The 26412-nt window shown below is 40.5% G+C and overlaps 2 protein-coding genes and 1 long non-coding RNA gene across 7 annotated transcripts in view; 1 reads left to right on the top strand and 2 right to left on the bottom strand.

Moving 5' to 3' along the window:
- Positions 1-3019, bottom strand: part of LOC101937540 (pre-mRNA 3'-end-processing factor FIP1-like) — a 36502-nt gene extending 33483 nt beyond the window's left edge. The window contains exons 1-2 of one of the 5 annotated variants that reach the window (XR_010590426.1): positions 2282-2669; positions 766-805 (exon numbers count right to left, since the gene is read on the bottom strand). Coding sequence is in view for 2 of the 5 variants with exons in the window: in XM_005291765.5 (XP_005291822.2) it covers positions 766-805; positions 2282-2624 (383 nt within the window). In the remaining 3 variants the exon portion in view is untranslated. The other 4 variants (XM_005291764.5, XM_065557259.1, XM_005291765.5 and 1 more) reach the window with 4 other exon arrangements.
- Positions 3020-3165: 146 nt separating this feature from the next.
- Positions 3166-15220, top strand: LOC122173791 (uncharacterized). Its single transcript, XR_006174624.2, has 4 exons — positions 3166-3251; positions 4977-5099; positions 7335-7431; positions 11617-15220. It is a non-coding gene; the product is annotated as an uncharacterized LOC122173791 (long non-coding RNA).
- The window catches only part of CHIC1 (cysteine rich hydrophobic domain 1), a 32240-nt gene continuing 18274 nt past the window's right edge, over positions 12447-26412 (bottom strand). Inside the window, exons 3-6 of the mRNA XM_005291763.5 lie at positions 21618-21773; positions 18570-18626; positions 17921-17980; positions 12447-16239 (exon numbers count right to left, since the gene is read on the bottom strand). Of these exons, the coding sequence (XP_005291820.1) occupies positions 16189-16239; positions 17921-17980; positions 18570-18626; positions 21618-21773 (324 nt within the window). The 3' untranslated portion in view covers positions 12447-16188. The remainder of the gene's footprint in view (positions 16240-17920; positions 17981-18569; positions 18627-21617; positions 21774-26412) is intronic.

The raw sequence follows: 26412 nt of genomic DNA, 5'->3' as shown, positions 1-26412 counted from the left end.
CAGTCAAGGTTTTAAAGTGATTTGCAAACATTAATAAATTGAAGGATGTAGCTACTTTATCTTATGGAGCATTTCTGATAATCTCATGTAAATCATAAAGAGACAAGAACTCTATTTATGTAGGTTAGCAGTACATTTATGTCTAAAATCAGAGACTGTCCTTGTCATGAGGGATAGTTGATATTACATTTGCTAAGCGCAATAAGATAGTCCACAGTTTGCTTGTGTGTGTTCATATTGGTTGAATGAAGATACTTGCTCCAAAGAGGATAATATTCATAATGGTCCCAAAGTGCAGCAAACACTGGGCTACATTTTCTGTGTTTCTGAGCACCCTGAACTCCAGTTTATGGCGGGTGTACAACAATCCTGAAATTCCTATCATACATACATATACAAAAAATATTCAAATGCAGACACCTCTGGGGTGGAGGAAGGCACAGCTGGTGCATACCATACTGCACAAGTATAGTGGGGAGGGAGGGGGATATTTTGGTCAAGGATACCGGGAGAATCCTCTAATCTTATTAAGGATCCAGTGTAACTTTTCATATCACCACAGAACTGGTTTTTGAAGGTCTCATCCAAAAGATGTCCGAACAGTAAGGTTCACACAACTCAATTTGTTGCGATGCAAGGGGATGAGTTGACTGTCAAGATCTGAAACTAGGCTCAAGGTATCTAGGAATTATAGGCCTGATGCTGAGACAGAGTTCCCCCCTCCAGCAGATACAGTTATTATGAGTGACTAGTTTACAGACTTACCTTGCAATTGGTCCATCTTCTTGCTTACCAGTGGTGTCATCTGCAAATATGATAAAAATAACATATGAAATCAAAAACCAAAGAGATCAGAACTTATAACACAGTCTGGGCCTTTTGGGAAAAACTCTCTCTCTCTCTCTCTCTCCATATATAGATATATATATACACACACACACATTATAAGTAATGTTTATTTCCAAGCAAAGCTCAATATGAAATAAAGCAATGAAAAAGTAAGATTACACATCCTTGACAACTGACAGAATTAAAAAAGGCCTTTGAATGCCAGACCCCAGATTATGCAACAGAATGAATAAAGGCACCTATCAAGCCAGGTATGGATCTTGGTTCCAAGAGTCTTCCCACCTAGCCTGGTCTCTTTCCCACAGAAAAAAATGTGTGAACAGGACCTCAAGTCAAAAAGTTTTCAAAGCAAAAATCAAAAGACCAGAAAATATACTGACCTTAATTGACAAAAAAAATTTAAGGTCTCACAATGGTAGGAAACGCATGGAGTGATGGATGCATTGAAAAAGATGCCTGGTAACTGTTCCAAGAATGCTCTGCCAGCAAACCCAGGCTCTGACCCTTCACTTGGATACATATAGAGCCCGAAGTGGCACAGGGGTCCACTTGCATCAATCCAGTGACAGAACTGGGGCCCAAATATGCATTTACCTGACAGATTTTAAAAGTTATTATGCACGCCAATGTCTTGCTATTAGAGTTTCATTCTGCCCCATTTCATTCTTCATTAGCCTATTACTGTTAAAAAGTGATCATATACAAGCCAAAAAATGCTATACTGTATTAAACGGCATCAAAGACTGTGACAGAAGAAAAAAATTCTGATGGAAGGTCAACTCCCACTCCAGCTCACCCAGCTTAGGTAGTGGATTCAGACTTAGTTTTATTGATTTAGTGCCATCTAGCCCTTTGCAAACAACTGAAAGTAACAAGTTTCTACCCTGAAGGAGTTTACAATCTGAAACAGACATAACCCAGTAAAGGATGACAGTAGTATCCCACATAATGGCTAGGACAACAAAGTAAGGCAAATTAATGGGGCGTATGTGTGTACATACACACAAACGTCAGCAAAGGGAAGGAGAAAAATCTATAGAAACCCCATGGAGTCTGTAGAAAAAAACCTAAAACTGATAGATTAGACAGGTTAATTAGGTAAGAGTCTTTCTCTTGATTGTGGTCTACCAGCAGTGCCACAACCCATGATCTCTATTCCACTCCCGACATAAAATCTTGCAATGGTCAGTGGAATCTAATACAAGACCATCACATAGGCATGTACTGGTTGGGTATGGAGAGGCTCCCAGATAAACCTACACAGCCATTAGTCAACTCCATCACCTCTCCAGTAGGAGAAGGTGATGTGGCTGCTCAGAAGCTCGGGGGAAGGAAGACCATAATCTGGAGAGTGCCTGTGCTCTATCCTAGTTTACTTTGCCTTCTAACTAGTGAGGGCTTTCATAGGTTATGCCTACACAGCGTTACAAACCTTGGTCTATGGACTCTGTGTTTCCAAGCCTGTACTTGCACATCCACACTGTATTATTAAGCCTGGCTCTACAATAGCTAGACCCCAGTCTCACAGCTGCACTAACATGTCCACACTGCACTATATAGACTCGGGTCTGCGGCTTGAGTTGCGTCCACACCGCCAAACGACAGGGGCTGGGACCCACCCCCCAGCAGGGCCATGAGCGCTTGCTGGCCCCACTCAGGCTGGTTACTGTGGGCGGGCTGGGCCCAAAGCCGAGCCGGAGCCTGGGGGAGGTGCAGTGCGGACAGACCCCGCGCCCTGCCCACCCGCCGAGGGGTGCTCGGGCGCAGGGGACCATCTCGCACAGCGCATCCCCCGTGGCGACTCGGCGTTAGGCACGGCCGCCGCCCGGCTACCTACCCCCGTACAACCAGTGCTCCTCGTCCTCCTCCGCCTCCAGCGGCGCCGCGCCCGAGGCAGGGGGCTCCAGCTCGGTGGCCATGGCCGCCGCGCCCTGGCCTGGGGGGATGCGCCGGCACCGGCCCGGCGGGAGGAGGGCAGGCGACCTTCGCCGCCACAGGGCCGCACCGCGCTCGGAGGGGACGCGCGGGCCTGGCGCGCCTCACGCAGGGGGCCAGGCCGCGCCGCCCCCCATGGCCCCGGTGCGTTCGGCGCAGTCCCAGCCCCGCCGCCTGCACGCGCCGCTAACGGGCCGCCATCGCTCTTTCTCTGGAGGAGGAGGAAAAACCCGCGTGCGAGCCGGGTCCGCCGGGTCCTAGCGCCGCTCTGCCCCGCCGCGGGATCAACAAAAGGCGCTCTGCATCCCAAACAAGCGGCGTTCTTTCTGCTACTGCGCATGAGCAGATGGCGGCCAGCGTTCCTACTGAGCATGCGCGAAGATCAAGCACATGTGCAGTGGGAGAAGTGAAGCCACAGGGAAGCGCCTATGCCCTCAATTTTCCGTTGGCGCTTAGCTTTGCTCTGGGTATGTGCGGGGCGGGGCTTGGTCTCTTCCTCGAGCCTCAGCGCCGAGTGGGGGGCCGGCCGGAGGCTACAGCCCTGGCGCTTTGGCAGAGCGGCAGTGTGTCCCTCCAGGCCCCACCCCCGCGCTGGGCGAGGACCGTCCCTGAGCTCGTGGCCACCCATTCCCTGGAGCGCAGCCGTTCTAAGGCCACGGGGCGCGCGCTGTGCAGCACGGGCTGGGGAAGGACAATTCCCAGCTGGAATCACCCAAGCACATTGTAGGGGGTGGGGGGAACAGTCCCAGGGAATAAATGGATCAGGCAGCGGGAGCTGATCGAAAAATCAGACAGAAATGAGGCAAAACTGGGGAGAACGGAATGGGCGAAGACGGTGAACAACCTTGAAAAGGCAGAGCAGAGCATCTGCAAAAGGAAATGTAAAAGGCAAGGCCAGGGCAAACAAAGCAATATTTACAGGGAAAATCACGAGCTCACAAGCCATGATTGTTATTTATTAGTAGTATTTGAGCTGTGGTCATGTGTTGTGGTAGCATATCGGAGCCCTACTAATAGAGCAGAACCCCATTGTGCTAGGCACTATATGCAAAAAGACAGCCCTTGACCCCAAAGAGCTTACAATTTAAGAGGCCTTTGGCATCAATCAGGGCCCAAATTTGCCAGTATTAATGCACATGAGCATCTGGACACATGAATAGTCCACTGAGTTTCTTATGTAAGGGCTAGATCCTGCAAGAAGATCCACACAGATGGATTCTTGTACCCATGTGGAGCCCTGAAATTAATCAAGCCTCCACAAGGGTTCAAGGATCTGGTAGGGCATTTCCACTTGCAGGATCAGGGCCACACTGTGTATTCATTGGTCCAGACTTACAGAATTATCGATCACTGTTGACCATTGTTTGAGCAATAACTATGAAAGCACAGTGAATTCTGGCCCCTATCCTGCAAACACTTCATGGAATCATAGAATATCAGGGTTGGAAGGGACCTCAGGAGGTCATCTAGTCCAAACCCGTGCTCAAAGCAGGACAAATCTTACTCACATGCTTAACTTTAAGTAAGTAGCACTAATTGTGCTTAAAGTTAAGCATGTATACATATATATATTTGTAAGATTGGGGACTTTGGCTGTAAACTCTTTGAGGCCAGAACTGTAATTTATTATAAATTTGCAGTATGGCCAACCCTGAGCATTAAAAAATCATGAGTCAGCCCTCTTCCTTCCCAAATCATGAAATTGGCTTAAAAGTCATAAGATTAAAAATATTTTATTTATCTTCTGATTAATGTAGGATACACTTGGGAAACATTATATAGCTTTTCTCTGCAATAAGGATGGCTAGAAACTTACTTTGTTTTTCAAAAACAAAAGCTGACATTCTTATGAAATAACATGACTCCAAGAACTGGGGCTTTAAAAAAAACACCATATATCATGAGACCTGCAAATTGCAAGAGTTGGCAAGGCTGTATTTGAAGAGTGCCTAGCACAAAAGCACCTTTTTAATGCTTCTAGATGCTACCATAATACAACTATTAAATAACAAATAAATAATAATTGCCTAAGAAATGTTACTAGATGGAAGGAGTGCAATGCCTTGGACCATTTACCCAGGGAGTGCCCTACACAAAGATCATTACTGCTGTTATAACATGAAAATTGATTTATATGAATATGTAGAATATGTTTTACACCTACTTTGCCCTCATGTCAATGATTATACAAGGTGCAGAGCAACAGAGAATCGGGCCTCAAGTGTACAGGAACTTCAGACCATTCAGAAGGGGAGATTCCCAGCTTCTTAATGGTATAGCACTTGGATGTAGTCCTGGAAGATCCCAAGATACAGGTACTTAACTTTGTCAGTTTCATATATAATTATAATACCTATTATATAGCATTTTCACCTGTAGATCTCTAACTGCTTTACCACAGAAATAAATTATTATCCCCATTTTACAGATGGGGAAACTGAGGCATAGGGAGGTCATTGACCTACCCAAGGTCACCCATCAGGCCAGTGGCAGAGCCGGGAATAGAACCCAGCTCTCCTGTGTGGATCCAATGCTCTCTCTACTATGCCACAGGTCACAGTTAGTGATTTCTAAAGTAGTTAACATTTTCTTCTCTTTCTGAGCTATTTGCATTGAGACTCATGATATTAAGACAGTTTGGATTCCCTAACAGAAATTTCTAGTGAACACTTTCTGGTAGTTCAAGGTAGCCAACTAGATATTGGAATGGAGGGGCTATTGGACTACCGGTTTCTGGGACTACTAGTTCTCCAAAAGAAACTCTTCAAACTGTTAAAGAGTTTTAGTGAGCCATCCAGAATTTCCACTAGGGTTTTACAAGTGGATGGATGCAAAAAGCAATATCACAACACATTTATGTATGACTCTTTAAACCTTTTGTTAATAGTTCTTCTGTCAAATAGATGGCACATGTGGGACACATGGTGTGGCAACGTGTTATGCAGGATTTATAGGCATTTGCTTGGGATGACCTGCATAATTCATTTCTGGCTTTGCAAATCAGGAGTAATTTCATCTCAGTTGGCAGATTCAAGACCTGTGTGTCGCTTCCCATTCTCTTTCTTCTGGGAATTCCACAAATCAGTATCTGGTATTTCCCAGTCCTTTGGAGTAACTATCATTTTAGGAGGCTCAGCTGCACAGTGCCCATTTTGTTGTAGGCAGTGTGCCACCTTCTATCTCCTCCCTTACAGATTCTTTGGTTTGGGTCATGCTGCATGGAAGCTTAGAACAATGAGCCTGTCATATGACAATGGTAAATAATCACAGAATGAATCACTTTCTTGTGATTATTTGTATTTCTGTAGCCCCTAGGGGCCAGACTCGTGGACCAGGACCTCGGTGTGCTAGATGCTGTACAAACAGAAGAAAAAGATGGTTCTAATAGTGTACAAGAGTCTTGATTAGAATTAAAAAAACCAATATTACCTCTAAAGCTCCTCTCACTCTTTCTGCCTGGGGTTTCCTTCAACAGATTAAAAGAAACACTGCACATATCCTCACATTCCCTGTCTGAATGGAAGACAGTCAGTAGTGACAGACAAATCACACAGAAAGACACCTACACTTACAGACTTGAGTGAGAGCAAATCCATGGGGGACCCCATAACATGGACTATTGAGCCTGGATTACCTTCATCCAGTCTTGGGTGGAAAACTCCTGTTCCCACAACCAGAAAGTGACTGACATTTGTAGTCATCCGTGTCTCTTGTGGCCTGTCAGAAAATTTCACAAGAGACAAACAATAATTTCAAACAGTCCACAAGTCATTGCTTGGGCCTTATGAAGTGACACTTGTGTGATCTGTCTAAAAATAAAAGTAAGCCCCACCAGGAGCAAAGTGATGCTTTCAAGCAGTTTAATATGAACCACATTTTCCAGGGTGAAGCAGTGATAGAGCACAGACCTGTTAGTGTATTAGCTTTGTAATGTCTTTTCAGTTTATGTCTTGCTCTTCATAGTCTGTAACTCAAAATGTGCATGGCACCAAAAGACCCTGATTAATGACCTGGAGTTTCTCCAGCCATCCAACTGTTGTCATTATGGAACAAACTGGACCAAGCTGAATTTGTCCTTCGGGCACAAAACCATGATAGACATCAGAGATGTAGGAGATCCGTGTGGAACTAACCTGTAGGCTGCTATACAATGTTTAACCACATTGCACCCCAGTGGTTGCTTACAGAGATTCCTATTTAGTTGTTCGAACATCTATTTGTAAATCTCTTTGGGATGTAGCTGAATGAAAGTTGCAATACAAGAGTAAGATTATCATCGTTACCAACACTGCCATCTAAGAACTTGTCAACACTGTACCAGGCCTTATGTGTTTCAGATCATTCTGTTCTCTCTATAGTAGGCCTTAGCTGCAATTTAGATAGCAAGATTGCAGCCTCCTTTGGGCCAGAGCTCTTGTATCTAAGTCATCACGGTTCCAAAGCAAGAGTTCAGTCTCTGGTTCCTGAGGGGCTCAGCCAGTAACTTCTTCAGCCAACAGCTCCAGGACCCACTTCAGAAATTCATAAATGAAATGATATTTTATTTGCAGTTTCACAAAAATCAAGAGAAAAGTCATAAAAGACCAGATGAATACTTCAGAAAGGATAACTAAGCTGGACTGGAACTTACGTACAGCACACTGAGAGGTTGGTATACATTTCCCAAAGTGATTAGTGATTTTGGGTGCCCAGCTTTACAGACCTGGCAGGAGACTCATTTTCAGACAATGCACCCACCCTCTGAAAATCAGATCCCTTTACAAGGCATCTCAAGATAGGGACCCCAAAAATGGAGGCACCCAAAATCACTAGGCTCATTAGCAAATTTAGGCCATTTTCTATAGCATGGCAGAAAAGGAATTTTTTTATTTCTTCTGTCTAAAGTTGTGTTTTTCTTTCAGTCACCTCACTGTGATCACATAACTGCAGAGGACAGCTTGGGCTATTACTTTTAAGAGTCGACAGTTCCAGTCTCAGTCTCTACTCAATTAGCATTAGGTATTACATCATCCTCTGTCAATACAGAACAATCAATGGATTTTCTTTATACATATCTGTTTAAAAACAAACTCAGTTACAAATACTTCACATCTGGCCCAGGATAACTATCTTCCCATCACATTAATGTCCATCCTTTACTGATTCTCAATTGACCTTTTTGAGGCAGACCTGGGCATTTTACCTGAACATGGGGCAGACGGTACTGGAAGGATGCCAGATTCATTCAGGTAGCAAGATGTGAATTAGAAATTAGATGAGAGTTATCAAGTAACATTAAATATTAAACAAGTTGGCCTTACTCATCACATCCAGGTTATTCCTCTCTTGTGTGGCAATGACTGGACTTTAAGATGTAAGAGAGAAGATAAAAGTGTTGTATGATACTGCTCTCAACTCTCCACCACCCTTTACAAAGTACAGAAGATTTGATCCACCATCCACTTCCCCAGTACATGCAAAAATTATGCTGCTCTAACTGTACCAGTATAGTTAAAGTGATATAAGCCCTCCACCTAGTGTGCACGCAGTTATAACAGTGCCTATATCAATATGGCTTATTCCTGGATACAAATAAAACTATAAACCTAGCTATTCTGGCAAAACCCTCTAGTATGAATGCAGTTATATTGATATTGAAGTGCTCATACTGATATAACTTATGCCAATTCCTACAACCAGCATGAGCTGTACTGATATAAAGCACAGTTATACTGGTATAACTGTGTCTACACAATAGCTTTTACTGGTATAGTTATGACAATTAAAAAAAATTACACCTCTGACTGACATAGCTGTGCCAATACAATTTTTAAGATCAGGCTTAGGGGTTGTATTATTTTAACTATTTCAATAGGAAATCACACTCCTAACAGAAATAGTTAAACCAGCACAAAAACTGCATGTAGACGAGGCCTTGATGTAAAATAACTATCACTGTAGAAGATTGCTAATATATCACGTGACTTTTTCCTATTGATACATTATTTGTATTGCAGTAGCTCCTGGGCCATTGGTCCATGACTAGGTCTCTTATCATACATGTACAAACACAAGAAAAACAAAATCCTACTCCAAAGGGCAGAAGGTTCCAATAAGTTTCCAGATTCAGAATCCTGTCAATAGCTTCAGAGCCTGAGAAGGACTGGCACAATATTCAGTAAACAGCAATTATTTTAATAACAAGACTAAACAAGTCTGTGCGTGGGGGAGTGAGGAGTGAGGTTCTTTTAAAAAACTAGAAATTATGTTAGCGTTTGTGAAGAGTGCTGGATGCGTTATTGCTGGAAACTGAGCTCAGTTTCTCCACTCAACAGTGTTAGTGCAAGTTTCTTCACCTCCCCCAGCGTGCTGTATCCCTGATTTGGAGGAAGTCCCTCCACAGGTTTGTTTAGACAGGAATAAAAGTTACATTTTAAAAACATTTGAGCTCAAATGTTTTAACTGACCCATTTTAAAACTCAAGTGTAGCCCGGGCAAGTTGTATTTGGACATGTTAGGTGAATGCCCTAGGCCGGCTCCCTCCTAACCTTACCAGCTAGCTTGTGCTAAATTAAGTACAACTTGTCCAGTCTACATTAGTTTTAGACTCTGTTAATTAAAATATGCTAACATTGTAACCCTTGTGCTTCCTCCCCCACACTCCTTGAATCATATTCTAGATATCCCTTCAGCTAAGACTAAAAAAGTTGAACATGATGGTGGTTTTAACAACATAATTATAGTTCATGGAAAGTGGGACTGATGACCAGCTAATTTCACACAGGCCATTTAGTGGTGTTCAAATGGCAACAATTTCATTCTCCGGAGCTAAATTCACCCAAAGTTTTAAAAAATTCTTTAAAACAAAAACTGCCAATCAATTCATATGCAACAGTCATTATTTCCATTTTATGGTGGAACGCATCTCAGGCCTTCAACCAAAGGGAGACATTACCTTATAGCTGGTAATAGCAACATTATCAATAGAATGTTAGAAGTAAACCTGTTTTATAAAACTCCCCTTCATAAGAAATGCCTTTCTGTCTCCCCAACTAACAGAAGGCTATTGTATTTTCCCCTCAATTTTATGTCCCTTAAGACTTGCATAAAATTGTGGTTTACTTGGACTAGTGGAAGTCTGAGACTATATTTTATGTGTATCAGTGCCTTTAAATGAATCATATTTTTCTTTGATTTTCTTTTAAATTTACTCTGTTTTTAAACTCCTCTTGGACTTTCCAATGATGACGGAAGCGAGGTTTACATGGCATATTTAATATACAAGGTATTCAAAACAAGGTTAAATAGTTTGTCTATTGGCTGATTTCACTAACAGGCAGTTATATGTTCAAAACCTGCTCCTATGCAGCATCAGAGAAATAGGAAACTATAATTAAAGGACTGATGTTAGAATAGTTCCTAGTGCAATTTCCCTCCATTTTCAAAAGTGTCATATCTTTCTTGACAGCAATCTGACAAGTCTTGGGTTATTTTATAATTAAACAATTCAAATCCTTTTTCTTCAATAGTGTTCATAATAGCATATTGGATGCTAAAAATTGTATCTGTACAACATGGATGTCATCACAGTTGCTGGTGGTAGGCTTACTTCACTGTTGCCACTCCTCCTCCTCCTCTCTTTGGACTCTTCCTAATGTAATTTATCATGAGTGGGCAGTTTTGACCATTTTCTCTTAGGAATATAATTAGAGGATTTATCCATTCATTCAATTTTTTACAGCCCTTGTCCCTTTAGTAATCTAAGCACTATATAAACAGTAACAGATTTACAGCAAGTTTACACTGCAATTTAGTGTAATTGTAGTGTGGATAGATATATCCAAGCTGGCTTTCTTCTAGCTAGTACAAGTAACAATAGCAGTGAAGATGCAGTGGTACAAACATCGGCATGAGCTAGCAATCTGAGTACATATCCAGGGTCCTCAGTGGGCATATACTTGGTTGCTAGTCTGTGCTGACATGTCTTTGTTATTCACTAGATTAAAGCTAGTGCAGGTAAATTTACCCTCGCTACAATTACACTTAAATTGCACTGCAAGCTTCACTACATCCCTGTAATGTAAGGAAATATCCTCATTTTACAGATGGGAATGGAAGCACAGACATATTGATTTACCCAGACTCAGAGGAAGTCTGTAACAGAGCAGAGACAAAATCCCAGATCTCTCTAGTCACAATCTACTGCTTTAACCACAAAAATCACCCTTCTCCCATGGGTGGAAATGGAAACATATATAGACTCATGCCAATTTCCCCCCCTTCCTTCTTCAAAGGTGCAACATAGTGGTGATCGATTGTCCTTCTAGGCGCTACTGTCCACTCCAGAGGCAGCTGCATTTTCAGTAGCTCTGTACATATAGTTTGTAAAACAAGGGGGTACAACATGTAATACAAGTGACTAGACCCATTAGCTATTAAAAACACAAAATGCAAGTCAGAATAAAATTGGCTAATAGAGATTTGGCCCAACACCCAGAAGTGTTCTGTTTTAGAGGGAGTTGAGTATTGGGTTGCAGCAATGAAATAAAACTGGTCAGTGAAGTGCACATGTTGGAATGCTTTTTCATTTGCCTAATGTACTGAGAAAATGCGGAGCTCTAGAAAATGGTGTTCTATCTTTGAGCAATATACTTACATATGCTAGTTACAGGGACCCATGCATTCCCCACTACATAGAATGCCAAAGGACTTATGTATAAAATCTCACTCTCATAAGAAAAGTAGGTAATCAACAACTATAGGATGGGAAATGGTACTTTACAGCGTTGTGCTGCATATACAGTCTTCTATTCAAGTATTTTTGTCTAACAGGCACATGTTCTTGTGCCCCAGTCAGGCTCCCCTTGAGGTGGAACTACAGCAGAATGAAAAGAACCTGCTTTTCTCAGTTCTGAGAAGTCCTCACCATTGAGCTCCGATCCAGCAGGCATTGCGGATGCCTTGGATTTGAAGATGGCACAAGCTAACTCCAAAACTGTGGTTCCTATTGTCCAGAGCGCTATCTCCACAGTGGCAAGTGAAAAACAGTTCTTGAAAAAAGTCAGTAACAGCCAATTGGACAGATTCTATGGAGAATTAGGAGCATGGCCCAGAATGATTCCAAGGCCTCCACTACCCTCAGTCCAGCAGAGCCTTCATAAATTGCTGACCCTTGGTACCTTGAGCAGGTAAACGTGGTGGAGGCCCTGATGTAGAGGACTATCTGGCTGGGTCAGATAGACAACAGTCTTTTTTGTAATAAAGACTCAAAAATTGACATACAGGTCTGTCGCATCTTTGGTGCATTTAACATGTGCGATTTCAGCTTTATGCGGTTGGCAAAAACAAAAAAAGAGAGAAAAATAACAATTTAAATACTGTTTCAGTAGTGTGGGCAATTCCGCCCGCCATTACACTCAATGTAATTTTGACTATACACGATTTTCACTTTAGGCGCTGACTGTGGAACGTAACCCCAGCATAAGATGAGACAGACCTGTATATGTGATAACAGAAGAGGCGCAAAAGGGCGTTTTCCATTTCTACCCAAACTTTGCATTATTTGTTTTCATCTCTGGATTTAATTAAAATAAAAACGTTTTGAAAAGTGATTCAGATTAACCAAGTTTGACTTCCAGCTTCTTTAATGGCACAGGTCAAAGCAGTAAATTGTAGAGACAAAGCTTATTTAGGATTTTATTCAAAAAACTTCAAGGTGTGAGGTCCTATTAAAAAAAGTGGCTATTTACTTGTAAACAGAATAAAAATGTTAAGGACTCAATTAAAAATCCTTTCACACAACTTAAACAAAAACAGATTTCTGATGAGTTACAACTAATGTTACACTTTCATAAAAACAACAAAAACAAAGATTGCAGAACAGGAATATCAGACAATATTGTTTACTAAAATGGTCAGAACTATTTACATCGAATATTAACTCTGACATTTTTATTGCTCAAACGCTAATGTTTATAGATAAATGTAGTAAACTGATGTCAGGAGACACTAATACACGCATATTCATGGTTTTGCATACAGATTTCTGTACTTATCAAGATGAGCATATGAACTTTATCAAGACTACACTAAATTTAGCAAAAATGTATTTTGTTTCTAGTCTCATACATAATCAAATCTAAACTTTCTACACATGTTCATATACATTTACATTTCTTTAGGCCAGTTATGAAACTACTCTCAAAAAAGTCATTTTAAAGCCAGTAGATGAGAGTTTTCCTTCTCTGCCAATATTCTATAATACTGTGACATTTCCTAATGCAGAAGTCTGGAAAAGAAAACAACGATCAAAGTATTCTGACAAAACTTAAATTAAACAAGGTTTCCAGACTTGCTTTTCAGGAAATTTGTGGCAAATTACGCTTACAGATATTCACTTAAACTGGTTCCCTTTTCTCCCCCTCTGCACAGCATTTTCTCTTTCATTTGAGAAAGTCAAGGCACTTTCCTTTCCATTTGCATTAAACTTTGTTACCGCTACTCTTTGTTGTATCACTATGGACTCTCTCTGATTACCAATTACTCACCATGGATAGATTTTTACAAATTCATATTTACTTATAGCTTTTAAGATAATATAGATTTTATAAGACTGAAAACTATCAGATGAATATTCATGTATTAAAGCAAATGGTAGTCAAAATAGAACCTGTAGGCAGAATGTAGCCCACAGTCTAAAGTAACACCTGTGGCTGCCTTCATCTTTAAATGAGAAAAATGAGCTATGTCATTTGAATGTTGGCATTTGTAACACAATCCAAAATTACCTCTTTATTCAGATGAAGTTTGCTGTAATCAGCTGTCTTGGCTCTCATGCTCCAGGCCATTTGCTAGTATTGCCTCATAGCTGGGCAAAATTTAGGTGCCCGTTTTTTAACTAAATTTTAATGGGGGTGAAGACTAAACAATTTGTAATCTGTAAAAATTTGTAAAAAAACCTATAGAATTTATGTTCTTAAATGTGTCATTTTCATACAGATACAAGTGCAAGTCTTCTAAATTAATAACCCATTGAACATACTCTCTAACTGGGGAGAGCTGATGGTATTTTCTCTCAGCCTGGCAGTGTTTCACAAAAATGTGTTATAAATCAGATGGAACAATTCTGACCTGCATATCCTAAGGTCAGACACAGACTTCCGTCTAAGGGGAAGGACTGCTAATAGCTATGAGACTAAAGAGTATTCAATATTCACTACTACTCATGACATCAAACTCTCATTGGCTTTCTTGTCCCCTCAGCTGCAGAGGAACATTCTGCAAATATAGTCACTCAAATAAGGGAAGGAAATAAAGAGCATGGTGTGGTTTCTGGGCTGTTGGTTAACAAAAATGAGAGGGAATAATTATTAACAACCTCTAGCATAACAGTAAGAAGCTTCCGTTACTTAAGATTTTAAGGTATTAAAAATGCTTACAATTATTCTTTTATTAGCAACAGTTACTGCCCAGAATCCTGTTTTAACAGAAGTGAATATAAAATTAGGCATGCTATTCCAATTCTGTTTTGCACTCTATTTTCTCCGAGTCTTTAAGCATTCCCTCTGCTTCCCACCCTTAGTGCCATATTATGTTGAAATGGGTCTATGCTTTTCGTAGTTCTGTAATAAAAAAGTTTCAGCTAAGTTTATAGTGAGACATTATTGTAGATTTTTTTTAAAGTACTTACATTCTAGTGTTTTAAAATGCAGTTAGCTGACACTGATCTGCTAACGCGAACTGAACCCTGTCTACTAAGCTGACAATCCATTTCAGCATTCAGATTTCTCAGCTTGAAGCATCACTCTTGGCAGCTGTGGTTGGAAATTACATCACAAGTACAGGAGTTTCTTGTTCTTCAGCTGAGCAACAAAAAGGATGAAGAATTTGACTCAACAAGACTACATGCCTGTAACTGGCTCTCTGTCCCTCACCACTGTCATGACAGTCTGCTAGAAGTCATTTCAACTGCAGCTATTTAAATTCAATGGTTTAACAAATGTTTTCAATTCCAACCAGGGTTTGTACCATTCCTTTTCACTATGGATTAATATTTCAGAGGAAAGTCTAAAATCAGTCTGGAACTGGAAAACGTAGGCACCAAATAGCATCACAAAGAATCCAAATAACTGTAAAGCAATGCCTGGACACTAAGTTACGATAAAGCTCCTTGAGGCAAATATCAACTCATCATGGCTCACATCAAACAACTGTTTTGTGGTTCTCTGTTATTCTGTTTGACAATATGTATGCTGCTCCTTTTTCATTCTGGAAAGGATGCAGTTTTAGTTAACTGCTTAATATATAAAAAAAATAATAGGTACCACTGTGCTATAAAAATAAGTAGTTTAATGTTTCTTCTGTATTGATTTACCTGTCCTAAGTAGTTGGCTTTAGTTATAACAATTCAGTCCAATTACTTTAAATTTGTTTCTTTGCCTTTTTTTTTTTTTTTTTTTTTTTAAACACATTTTTTCCTGACTTCCATATATTTGTGTCTTTAAAATAGGCTTTTAGGATAGTCTGATAATATATTAGTTGCAGTCTACTCCACAAATACAACTTGTCCAAAAGATGAGAATACTTAAGATTCCTTATTTCAGGTACTAACCAAGACACCTGAAAAATCTCTGAAGAAACACAGAAATGCTATGCATTTTTCATCCATTTACTAACAAAGTGCATCTGAGCCCTACACCTGATAGTATGTACAAACTCATTATGGCTTTACCATAAAAATGGCATATGAATGGGTCCATACAATCAGGATGCTAATAAATGTCATTAATAAATCTATGTAGAACTGTTGGCAATACAATCAGAGCTATATTACATTCTGTAAACCTTGACATACTACACTGTACATTATGCAACGAGGCACTATTTACAAATCCACAGGGGGTAAAATAATTAACCCTCTAATGTAAGTGATGATTTTGCAAAGTGCGGGACAAAACCAGTGCTGTTAATTGCAAGTCCTATGCAAGCAAGTTATAGTAAAACCATTGCTAACTACTGGAAGCTTACTTGGATGTTTCTATTGAGGATTTATAGAAATGTGATTTTAGAATGAAATACAATATGATACAGAGTTAGGATGTACATGTGGAAACAGTAAGTATGGAAATTAATAAGGCAGCATGCTCAGAACAAGTTTTAAGCAGCACTGATGTTAGATCCTTAGTGGCAACTATATCTATTATTGTTAATGTTAAAAATTCAGAGTGCAACATAGAAGCCTCATTTAACATAAAAAATGTGCAAATTGTTTTCTTCTTAAACAAAATAAAATAACACAGCAAGGAAGATATTCTACCAAATAACATTTTTAAGTCACAGCAAAGTAGACCATCTTCTTTCCAAAATCAGCTACAAGGCACTAAGAGTAGGAAATGGCAGGTAACATGAAAGACTGAATACTGGTCCTCAGTCAGGTCGAAATATGGGATATTTTGGTAAGAATTCTATTAGTATTACCTGTTGAAGAAAAAACACAACATATTAACCAAACTGATTAGTTCTTTAGAATAAGGTCAATGCAACCGTATACATATTTATTGCCATGTGCTTGCTACTGGACTTGACATGTGCAGAACCTATACTACCCAGACATGTTATCAATATTTTAAGGCAAAATACTGTCCTGGATACATAAGCTTAAAAAAAAAATCAGGTACTGAGAAGAGTCCTGTCCTAGGTCCCATTGGAAAGTACCTTGTGGGTGCTGGGATTCCCTCCACGACTTTTTCCACTTGGCTTATCCCAGAACACCTCATTCAGTTATGGGAGAGCACTTTATTGAGTCTTCTAGAATCCAAGAAAGCAGTTCAACTCTAGGCTCATCCCTGAGGTTTCTTTATTGGCATACAATCAAACTATACACTGCTACCTCGATATAAAGCGACCCGATAGAACACGAATTCGGATATAACGCGGTAAAGCAGTGCTCCGAGGGGGCGGGGCTGCGCACTCCGGTGGATCAAAGCAAGTTCAATATAACGCGGTTTCACCTATAACGCGGTAAGACTTTTTGGCTCCCGAGGACAGCATTATATCGAGGTAGAGGTGTAATTGAGTTGACCAGGCTCGAGTGTAGGGGTTGGTACAGGGTATACCACACATCCGAAATACATAATCACGAACCAGTTTATACACATACTTACACTTACTACATCATATCACACACTATGATTGGTCTACTCATTTTTGTAGTCAATCCCTAACTAAATCATGAGCTGTTTATGCACTCCACTACATGCTAGGCAACTCCACTACAGCTGCAAGTTATCACACATTGCTTACTATCCTTCTATCTCTTTTCTACTAGCTACACCTTTTACATATTTACAAGGGTACTGTAACTTATGCTTTGTTCATTGTTTTGTGTCCTTGCTAAGACTAGACCTATAGTATACACCAATGTTTTTGGTTAAGTGACCTTCCCTGAAGTATAAAAGGTAATTTTTATGCCCATCTGAAGAGGAAAACATAGTCAAACAAGATGAACATCTTGAACTCTGCTTTCTTAGATGGATCCACTATCTTGGTCAAAGCTCTAGGCAAATGCAAACCAACAAAAATTTGCTGAAGTAGCCAAAAAACTACAAAAATTAAACACTTTAAAGTCTATGCTATACTAGCTACTTTTGAGTTATTTACAGCTACTTTAATAAAGGAGAAATGGAGAGGTTTGTTCAGTGAGTATTCAACAGGTGGAGAGGAACTGAGGATGTGGGTGAGAACTAAGAAGGGGTGAGGGAATCTGTAACCTCACAATAACAGATAAGGTTCTTGGGGACTCTAACTGTCAACTATTATTCAACACAAATCTCTTACAGTAGGGCTCTGAACAGGCAATGTTATGAAGGAGAAACCCTGTTTTCAGATGATAATGTCTAAGTTTTACTACATGCAGCAGCTGGACTGTTATGTTGCCATCTTCATGTATCAAAATAGGATTGTTTCATTCTACTAGCCAAGAGTTTCTGTAGTGAGTGACACACATGGTGAATTTCCAAAGGTTGTGTGTACATCAGCTGAGAACGAATTAGTCATGAGGAGACTGAAGGGTAAAGAGTCTGGTAGTTAGTGACATTTGAACTATTAAATCACACTGTAGTGATAGATACTAAAAATGTAACAGAAAAAGAATACTTACATATTCCATCATATTGCTAGTTTCACATTTCCTTTTACTCAGCTTCCAGTGCAAACCAAGCTAAGAAAATAATTATTGTGGGATTAAAGGTGTACTATTGCATTATTTCTCATCAACAACGTAATACAAGCTTCAGCAATATCTAACTGTTCAAGATCTCAAGCATGTCTTTTTACATTTCATACACTTTAAGGTGTGAGATGAATTTAGTATTTTAGCTCCAGTCCTAAAACAAGCTAATAGCATTCCTGTATTCCAGGGGTCGGCAACGTTTGGCACGCGGCTCGCCAAGGTAAGCATCCTAGTGGGCCGGGCCAGTTTATTTACCTGCTGACGCGGCAGGTTCGGCCGATCGCGGCCCCCACTGGCTGCGGTTCGCCATCCCGGGCCAATGGAGGTGGCGGGAAGCTGCAGCCAGCACATCCCTCGCCTGCGCCGCTTCCCGCCGCCCCCATTGGCCCAGTGGGGGCCGCGATCGACTGAATCTGCCGCGTCAGCAGGTAAATAAACTGGCCCGGCCCGCTAGGGTGCTTACCCTACGTGCCAAACGTTGCCGACCCCTGCTATATTCCAACTGTGCAGTATTTTATTAATTCTAAATAAAAGTGGGAAAATAAATTTATAGATTCTAGTTCTTAATATTTCTTACCTTATGATATAGTCTGTTATTTTCCCATTCTAGCAACTTCTGAATTGATCTTCTAGTCTAGGAAAGAAAATCAACATTATATTAGAAATGGCTCAGCTATCAACCTCATTCCCAAAGGACTTAAAGTTATATTTGCAGCTCTCAAGCATCACATGTAAAGTGGTAATGTATGTTTTAGGAAAGGATAACTAAGCAAAGGAAGAATTTCACCTTGGAGAAGTCTTGCCTTCCCAAATCCACTTGTCTGAAGCATAGATTATAGGGGTGGGAGAGTAGGGGCGTCTTATCAGAATTATAGATTATGATTTCTCTGTAGACTCAGAAGCTCCATCATTCCCACTACGTTTCTCAGCTGTACAATTTTGGAGTCATCTTGGACTCAGCATTTTTGGGTGCTCAAGTAGCTAAGTCAGCAAAACGCCATCTTCCATCTGTTACCGGTCAAAAGATTACAACCATCTGACCTGGTCACAGTGATCCACGTAACTGTGACCTCTGGGCTCCAGTATTGCAACTCATATCTAGGAATGAAACTACATATGCTGAAAAAATCCCCAACTGCTTAGTGACATAGGACTCTGAATGTATCATCCTGGTGCTCTGCTCTGGCTTCCGAGTACACCGAGTCCAATTCAAGGTCTATGGCCTGATATTCAAAATCCTCTAAGGGACTGGCCACATGTACCTAACAGATCACCTATTAACACATTGTGAGAGTCACAAGTACAGGAAACAGAACATACATAGGAGCTGGATCTACAATATGGAACTAAAAAAAAAAAATAAGTGACCTTCGAAACAGCCACTTGGAGGGCTAAATGGAAAATTCATTTCTTAAACTAATCAAACTATTTCACCAATAAGGTGAAAAGGAAAAAGAGACAGAGATCCATAGATTTCAAGGCCACAAAAGGTCGTGATCTAGTCTGACCCCTGCATAACACAAACCATAGAATTTCACCCAGTAATTCCTGTGTCAAACCCAATAACTGTGGTTGGGCTAGAGCATCTCTTTTAGAAAGACATCCAATCTTGATTTTAAGAGGGAGAGAATCCACCATTTCCCTTGATAAGTGTTTCTAATTGTTTAACTACTCTCATTTTTAAAATTAGCATTTATTTCCAATTTGAGTTGGTCTAGCTTCAAACTCCAGCCACTGGATCTTGTTATGCCTTTATCAGATTAGAGAACCTTTCACTATCAGACATCTTATGTGGGTATTTTTAGACAGTGATCAGGTCACTTAACCCTGTCTTCAATAAACTAAATAGATTAATCTATAATCCTTCACTGTAAAGCGTGTTTTCCTGTCCTCAAATAATTTTTATAGCTCTTATCTGAATTCTCTCCACTTTTTCAATTTTTTTTAAGTGTTTACACCTGAATGGAAACAATATTCCAGTTATGGTCTGATCAGTGCAATATTATCTCCCTACTCCTACTCTATATACACCTGTTTATACCTTTGAGGATTACATTAACCCTTTTGGCTCCAGCATTGGACTGGGAGCTTGTGTTCATTTGGATGTTTGTCCTAAATCTTTTTCAGAGTTACTGCTTTCCAGGATGAAGCCTCCACCCCTCGCACCTCATCCAGATCACTCTGTAAAAGTGATACAAATGTTATTTCTATTTTAAATACTTGGGAAGCATTCAGATATATTGATGAACACTGTATAGGATTAGACAAGGGCTATGTCTACACTACAGAGCATATGCTGGCATTAGGGTGACCAGATGTCCTGATTCTATAGGGACAGTCCCGTTATTTGGGCCTTTTTCTTATATAGGTTCCTATTACCCCCACCCCACGTACCGATTTTTCACACTTGATATCTGGTCACCCTAGTTGGCATAGCCCCCCAGCATACTATGTATGGTAACAGAAGGAGCTATTCTGCTGGTGTAGGAATGCCACATTAGCTATGCTGACAGAAATACTCTTATGTAAGCATAGCTGGGCCTACAATGGGTTTTTTTTGTTGGCATAGCTATGTTGCAAGGGTGTGTAGTTTTTTTGATGCCCCACTGACATAGCTATGACAGTATACGTTTTCAGTGTAGACCAAGCCTAGGTCAGAGTGCTTGGAGATCCTTTCTGGGGACCAGTTAAGGAGGGAAACCGAGGCAGGTGCAGCTGTCGTGCTGCGTCCTGCCATGGAAGGGCACTTAAGGAGGAGCCAACTGTATGACAGCAGCCCAGTGGGTTAAAGCACTATGCTTTTCAACCTTGAGATCAACCCCTATGAGGTCAAACATTAAATGCAATGTCTTCTTGTACACCCCAGCAAAGGTTTGTCCTCTATTACAAAAACCACATATTTTGGTTCTCTCTATTTAAGAAAGGCCCCAAAATCATAATATAAGGGATGCTGCAGGGCATAACTAGTATGATCTGGAAGAGGGGCAAAGGAAAATGCCTGCCTGCATTCTGTTTCACTCCAAGCAGTTCTATTATTGTTACTTGCATAAGCAAATTGAAGGAGCTGCCAGACCACTTCTCTCTGCATGTGGTGCAACCTGTAGACCTTTTTTGGGAGGAGTTTAGTGCACTTTCCTTTTCACAGGTAGCTCACTAGAGACAGAAACAAAACTAGACAATGGGAGAAATGGCCCAATCTTTTGGCCGTCTATAACAATAGCTTCAATTCACAATGATAAATCCTGATATGAAACTAGAAAAGTAACAAATGGATGCAGGAGTATACTGTTTCTTCCTTTAATAAGCTGTACAACGTACAGGTTTAAAAAGATTTCAGTCTATTTAGGATGTTCTTTGGCTCAATAACTGCTACTCTGGCACAACTCATTGTTATTAACATAATTCAACATATACATATACATATATATATATAAAATTTTCTGTTACTATTCAAGATTAACAGCTAGCAGACATATCTCACCAGTTAAATAGAGACTTACGATGGCAACTGGGGATGCAGAAAGAAGTTTCAGAATAAAGAAAGGCATCATTACTTAAAGGCTATTAAACATTAGCAGCAGTTGTCAATTTTTGGTCACAATGTAATTTTGAAATGTGCACTTACTCTTTTATTAAGACAGATAACAGGCCACAGGCTGCAACCCAGGGTGCAGCAGCAGCAAAGACAGCCACAAAGCAGCCATTTTACATTGACAGGGAGATTCTTCTTTAAACACGCATTCACACGTCTGATACTAGTCTTAAATTCTTCTGGAGCAACCTACAACAGAAATGGCAAACTTTAACTGGAAGCCTTGCAGATGTGCTTTCTTGTTCACTGGTTCCATGGATTACAACATAAGTGACAGAGGTACAGTTATTAGGTGTGAAACAAAGCTACATCTTTACCCCAATATAACGCGACCCGCTAGAACACAAATTCGGATATAACGTGGTAAAGCAGCACTCCAGAAGGAGGGCGGAGGGGGGTGAGGCTGCATGCTCCATCGGATCAAAACAAGTTCAATATAACGTGGTTTCACCTATAACGCGGTAAGATGTTTTGGCTCCCAAGGACAGCTTTATATCGGGGTAGAGGTGTATATAAACCTTCCAAAAACATTGCTAGTACAGCTAGTGTGAAAGTTCACCTTCCTAAATCAAGTCCATTTATCCTGTTTGCTTGATTTTTTTTTTTTAATGTAAAAATGATAATTGCAGTAAGTTAGAAGAGTTTCTTCCCATGTTCTCTTGCAACTGTTAATAAATCAATTGTGTTGATAAACACAACCATCCCCTGTAAAACTATATTAGGAACAGAGCCAAGCAACACACAAATTGGTGATGTTGACAAAAAATTGGATGAAAAAGTCATTTTGGTTTTCATGGAAACAAAAAGTAACTTTGTATGTAAAAAGGTGACATTTCACACACAAAACAAGTGTTCATCACTGTGTCTAACTTCTCCCTATCACAAGCTTGTAACATGCATGTGAAGTTGCCCTCTCTTTGGAGCGAAAAGCTGTGCTTGCCAATAGAAATGAAAATATTTCTTCCAGGAACAAATTACTGATTGGTACCATCCCACATTTCTAATTATGGTATCCTGAAGAGGAGGCATAACCAAGAAGGGAACAGGTGGGTTATAATAACTATGCTTTATATAGGAGTATAAAACATGCCTAGGATCAGCAGCTTGCTGAACAGTGATGTGAAGGTTTGAAGCATTAGATGTATTCCTTCTATTTCAACTCATTTTGTTGCTTGCTATGGTGTATAAGTCATACAATGAAGAGTGGCTGGTTCTTGAAGAGTGGCTGATTCTGAGATAAGTAAAAGTTACAAACATTGGCCAAGATTTTCCAGAGTGACTGGTGGTTCTGGATGCCTCAATCAGTGGGTGCTTAACTTGAAAGACTTTAAAGGGGCCTGACTTTCAGAGAGTGGACGCTCAGTGCTTTCTGAAAGTTAGGGCTCTTTAAAGTCTAAGTGACACACTCACTAACCAAGGCACTCCAAAATCACTAATCACTCTGGAAAGCCTTGGCCAAGGTCTTCATGACTGAAAGTTTACTAAGACAGTGTACAGCAAAGATCAACACAGAACTTCATGACTTCAAAAAACACTGACAAAAATATATCAACAAAAGTGATAGTAAAAAGTCAACAATTTAGTATATAATATTAAGACTATTAATCAGCTGTGTGAAAATTAGGACAAGGAAGTTATGTCATTAAAGGCTGCCTTTCTTAAGATCTCTTGGCAAATGGAATAGCCTTCAGGAAGGAACCTTTATTAAAAGACCACAAGCAGGAGCAGAGCTAATGGAACTGAGAATATCTGGTGAGCCCAACCAGAATCACCTGGCCCTTTTAGCTAAATATTCCTGATTATCTTTTTACTAAAAGTTACATATGTGCATTCTCTTCTCCAATGTGACACAACATTTGAAACCAAGCTGTGATCATGAATATCCTGGAATAATCTATTGGCTACACTGTACTCTGATTCAGGGTAAAGCAATTACTTCCAGGTGACATTTGGCAGAGAAGGAATTTGCTAAACTCTCTGAAAACCCCATGCGTTGATTTGACCATATGCTACTTATCTGCTAGGATGTTCTTCATTACTGCCAAAATGCAAGTTGAAGTCAGTACACGTATGGATGCACTAGCATCACAAATGCACTGCTTGTTGATACAACACAGAAGACTGATGACTCTGCCTGTTCAAATAAACTGTGTATTTACAGGTGTTATCTATGTGAACATCCATCGTCTTCGCTCTGATCAGAGGAATAAAAGCATGAAGCCCACAGCCCCAACCAGTTACTGTTTAATGTAAGTTCCTGAGTTCTTATCATTGACAACACCTGTTAGAAGTCCACAACTCTTCTTACCGGAGGCATACTAGTACCTTCCAAGAACTCAGAAAAGTTCTTAAGTGTCAGAACCTGAGTGGCACTAAGACCAAATTTTCCCATTTTCACTCAACTTCAGCATTGGGCAGAGAACAAGTGATCTTTAGAAAATTAATCATACCAATAAGATGACTCTTAGAAGCCAAATGTCTAATATGGAAACAACTTCAGGCTCTGCTGACAAAGGTTGGCGACCACAATTGCTGGACACAAGCCACTTTGTAGCTTGCAATTTCACTGACTCAGATAATTTCCCCCATTGAATCCGAGGTGCTTCCTATGCTTGTTTTATCAAGATGTGGGAGCATGAGTCCTGGCAATCTTTTCAGTTTAAAGTAGGACTTATACGGCTCACAGATGTAGTGAGACTTTGCCACTAGCACCAATTTTGTTAAGTCTCAATTTTCACATGAGATATTAATATATCCTGTAGTGGTTTACTATGAGAAGGACTGGGGATCAGGATTTGGCCTGAACTCAAACTGAAAACCATATATCCATTCAAGAACTCCAGGACCCAGCAACCTAGAAAGATACCTGATATTCTGCAATGCCTGTGAACATCTTAAAAATTAAAATGGGTTCTAGACCTTCCAGTGAAACAGCAGTTTTGCCAGAAGTGCAGAAGAAGCTGATGGACCAAGATGGATGACTGTTTCTGCAGTGACTGAAAACATCTCCTGCACCCTTCGGTGATGTGAGAAGAACTATGTTGGACCCAGAAACCTCTTTAAAAAATAAAAAAGCAGCTTCTGTTGCTTCCCAGCCTCAGTGTTCTATTAATCTGATTGCAGAATTATAAAGCCAGCCATGATGTGGACTACAGTGGTCATAACCAGGGACTCAGGTGACATGTCATTGTAGACCAGGGGTGGCCAACCTGAGCCTGAGAAGGAGCCAGAATTTACCAATGTACATTGCCAAAAAGCCACAGTAATGTGTCAGCACCCCCCTCATCAGCTCCCCGCACCCCGCTCCCAGGGCCTCCCACCCACTGTCAGCCCCGCCGATCAGTGCTTCCCCCTCCCTCCCTATCAGCTGTTTCGTGGCATGCAGGAGGCTCTGGGGGGAAGGGAGGAGGAGCGGGGGCACGGCCGGTTTGGGAGGGGGCGGGAAGAGGTGGAGTGGGGGCAGGGCCTGTGGCAGAGCAGTGAGCACCCGCAGCACATTGGAAAGTTGGCACCTGTAGCTCCAGCCCTGGAGTCGATGCCTATACAAGGAGCCGCTTATTAACTCCTGAAGAGCCACATGTGGCTCTGGAGCCACAGGTTGGCCACCCCTGTTGTAGACCATCAACGAGTAAATTTTGCAAATTTCTGAACTACTCCAGTGAAGGAGATCTTTCATAATTAGAACCAATCTTCAGCAAAGTCTCTCCCAGACCAAGAAGACCAATGCACATTACTGGATATCTGTTTTCCCTTATGCTTTCTGCTATTTTTAGAAGCTGAAACGTGGATTTGGGGAATGCCTCAAACTCTTAAACTACCTGGCTGTTCTACTGATAGGCAAATCATCTTTTTGCATCCAGGTTCAGACCCTGAAGAGCCTTCCAAAATCCAATGACTAGATCCTTCTCCAACAGATACGAGGACTTCATGGACAAAGACCCAGAAGAAACTTCTAGCATCATGCAACAATTCTGAGAGATCTCTTGCAGGAAGGCTCTTAAGTGCCTGAGTCCCCATGGCTTCCTCCGTGTCAGGGCATGGAGTCCTGAACTACAATCTCTTTTTTGACCTGCAAAGGAAATCTAAACAGAATCCACACAAAATCTATGAACTTAGTACTAGATAAATACTTTATGAGCTAAAATACTCAATGAAGTCCAGTCCCAATGCAAGCAGAGGATAGGGTTCTGTCCACTTAGGCCAATGGAAAGAGGTAATGATGTATAATTGCGGGTGTGGAGGAGCTTACACACTTGATTTTAGAATGCTGTGACAGAGGCATACAAATACTCCCACAAAAGCTGCTCTGAAATGAGTCCGACTGCTGAATGGCAGGACCTGTGATCTCATAATGGGATCTGTGGGGGCAAAGTCATGGAGAATATAACATGAACATATTATTTTAACAGGAACTTTGCTGAACACACACGTACTCCACATGTGCTCTTAAATCTGATACTGAATAAGGTAAAAAGTCTTTTGAAATATATCTGGTTATGACTTAGAGATTAGCATTTTTACATTTTATATATGAAACTTCAAAAAAGGATAACAATTTGCAACACTGGTCATAGTAATTGATTAATCTGTTTTGATATTTAAAAAGGAAGCTTTTATTTTTCCAGAGTATTGACTATCAAAACATTTTCCTATTAGTAGTTTTAATATGATGAGATTTAATTCTATAGATATTCTTTTAATGGCAACCACTGGAACAGCTGAGTAAATTCTAGAATAATTACAATCAAAGACAACTGATATTATTGTCAATTTACTTTAACAGAAATCATTGCTACCATAGCAAGAACTTTTCAGAAGTGTACAGTAA

The sequence above is a fragment of the Chrysemys picta genome, chromosome 9 (assembly GCF_011386835.1).
Source record: "Chrysemys picta bellii isolate R12L10 chromosome 9, ASM1138683v2, whole genome shotgun sequence".
NCBI lineage: Eukaryota > Metazoa > Chordata > Testudines > Emydidae > Chrysemys > Chrysemys picta.
Note: the sequence above shows the minus strand (reverse complement) of the source record. Positions and strands in the feature narration are given on the sequence as shown.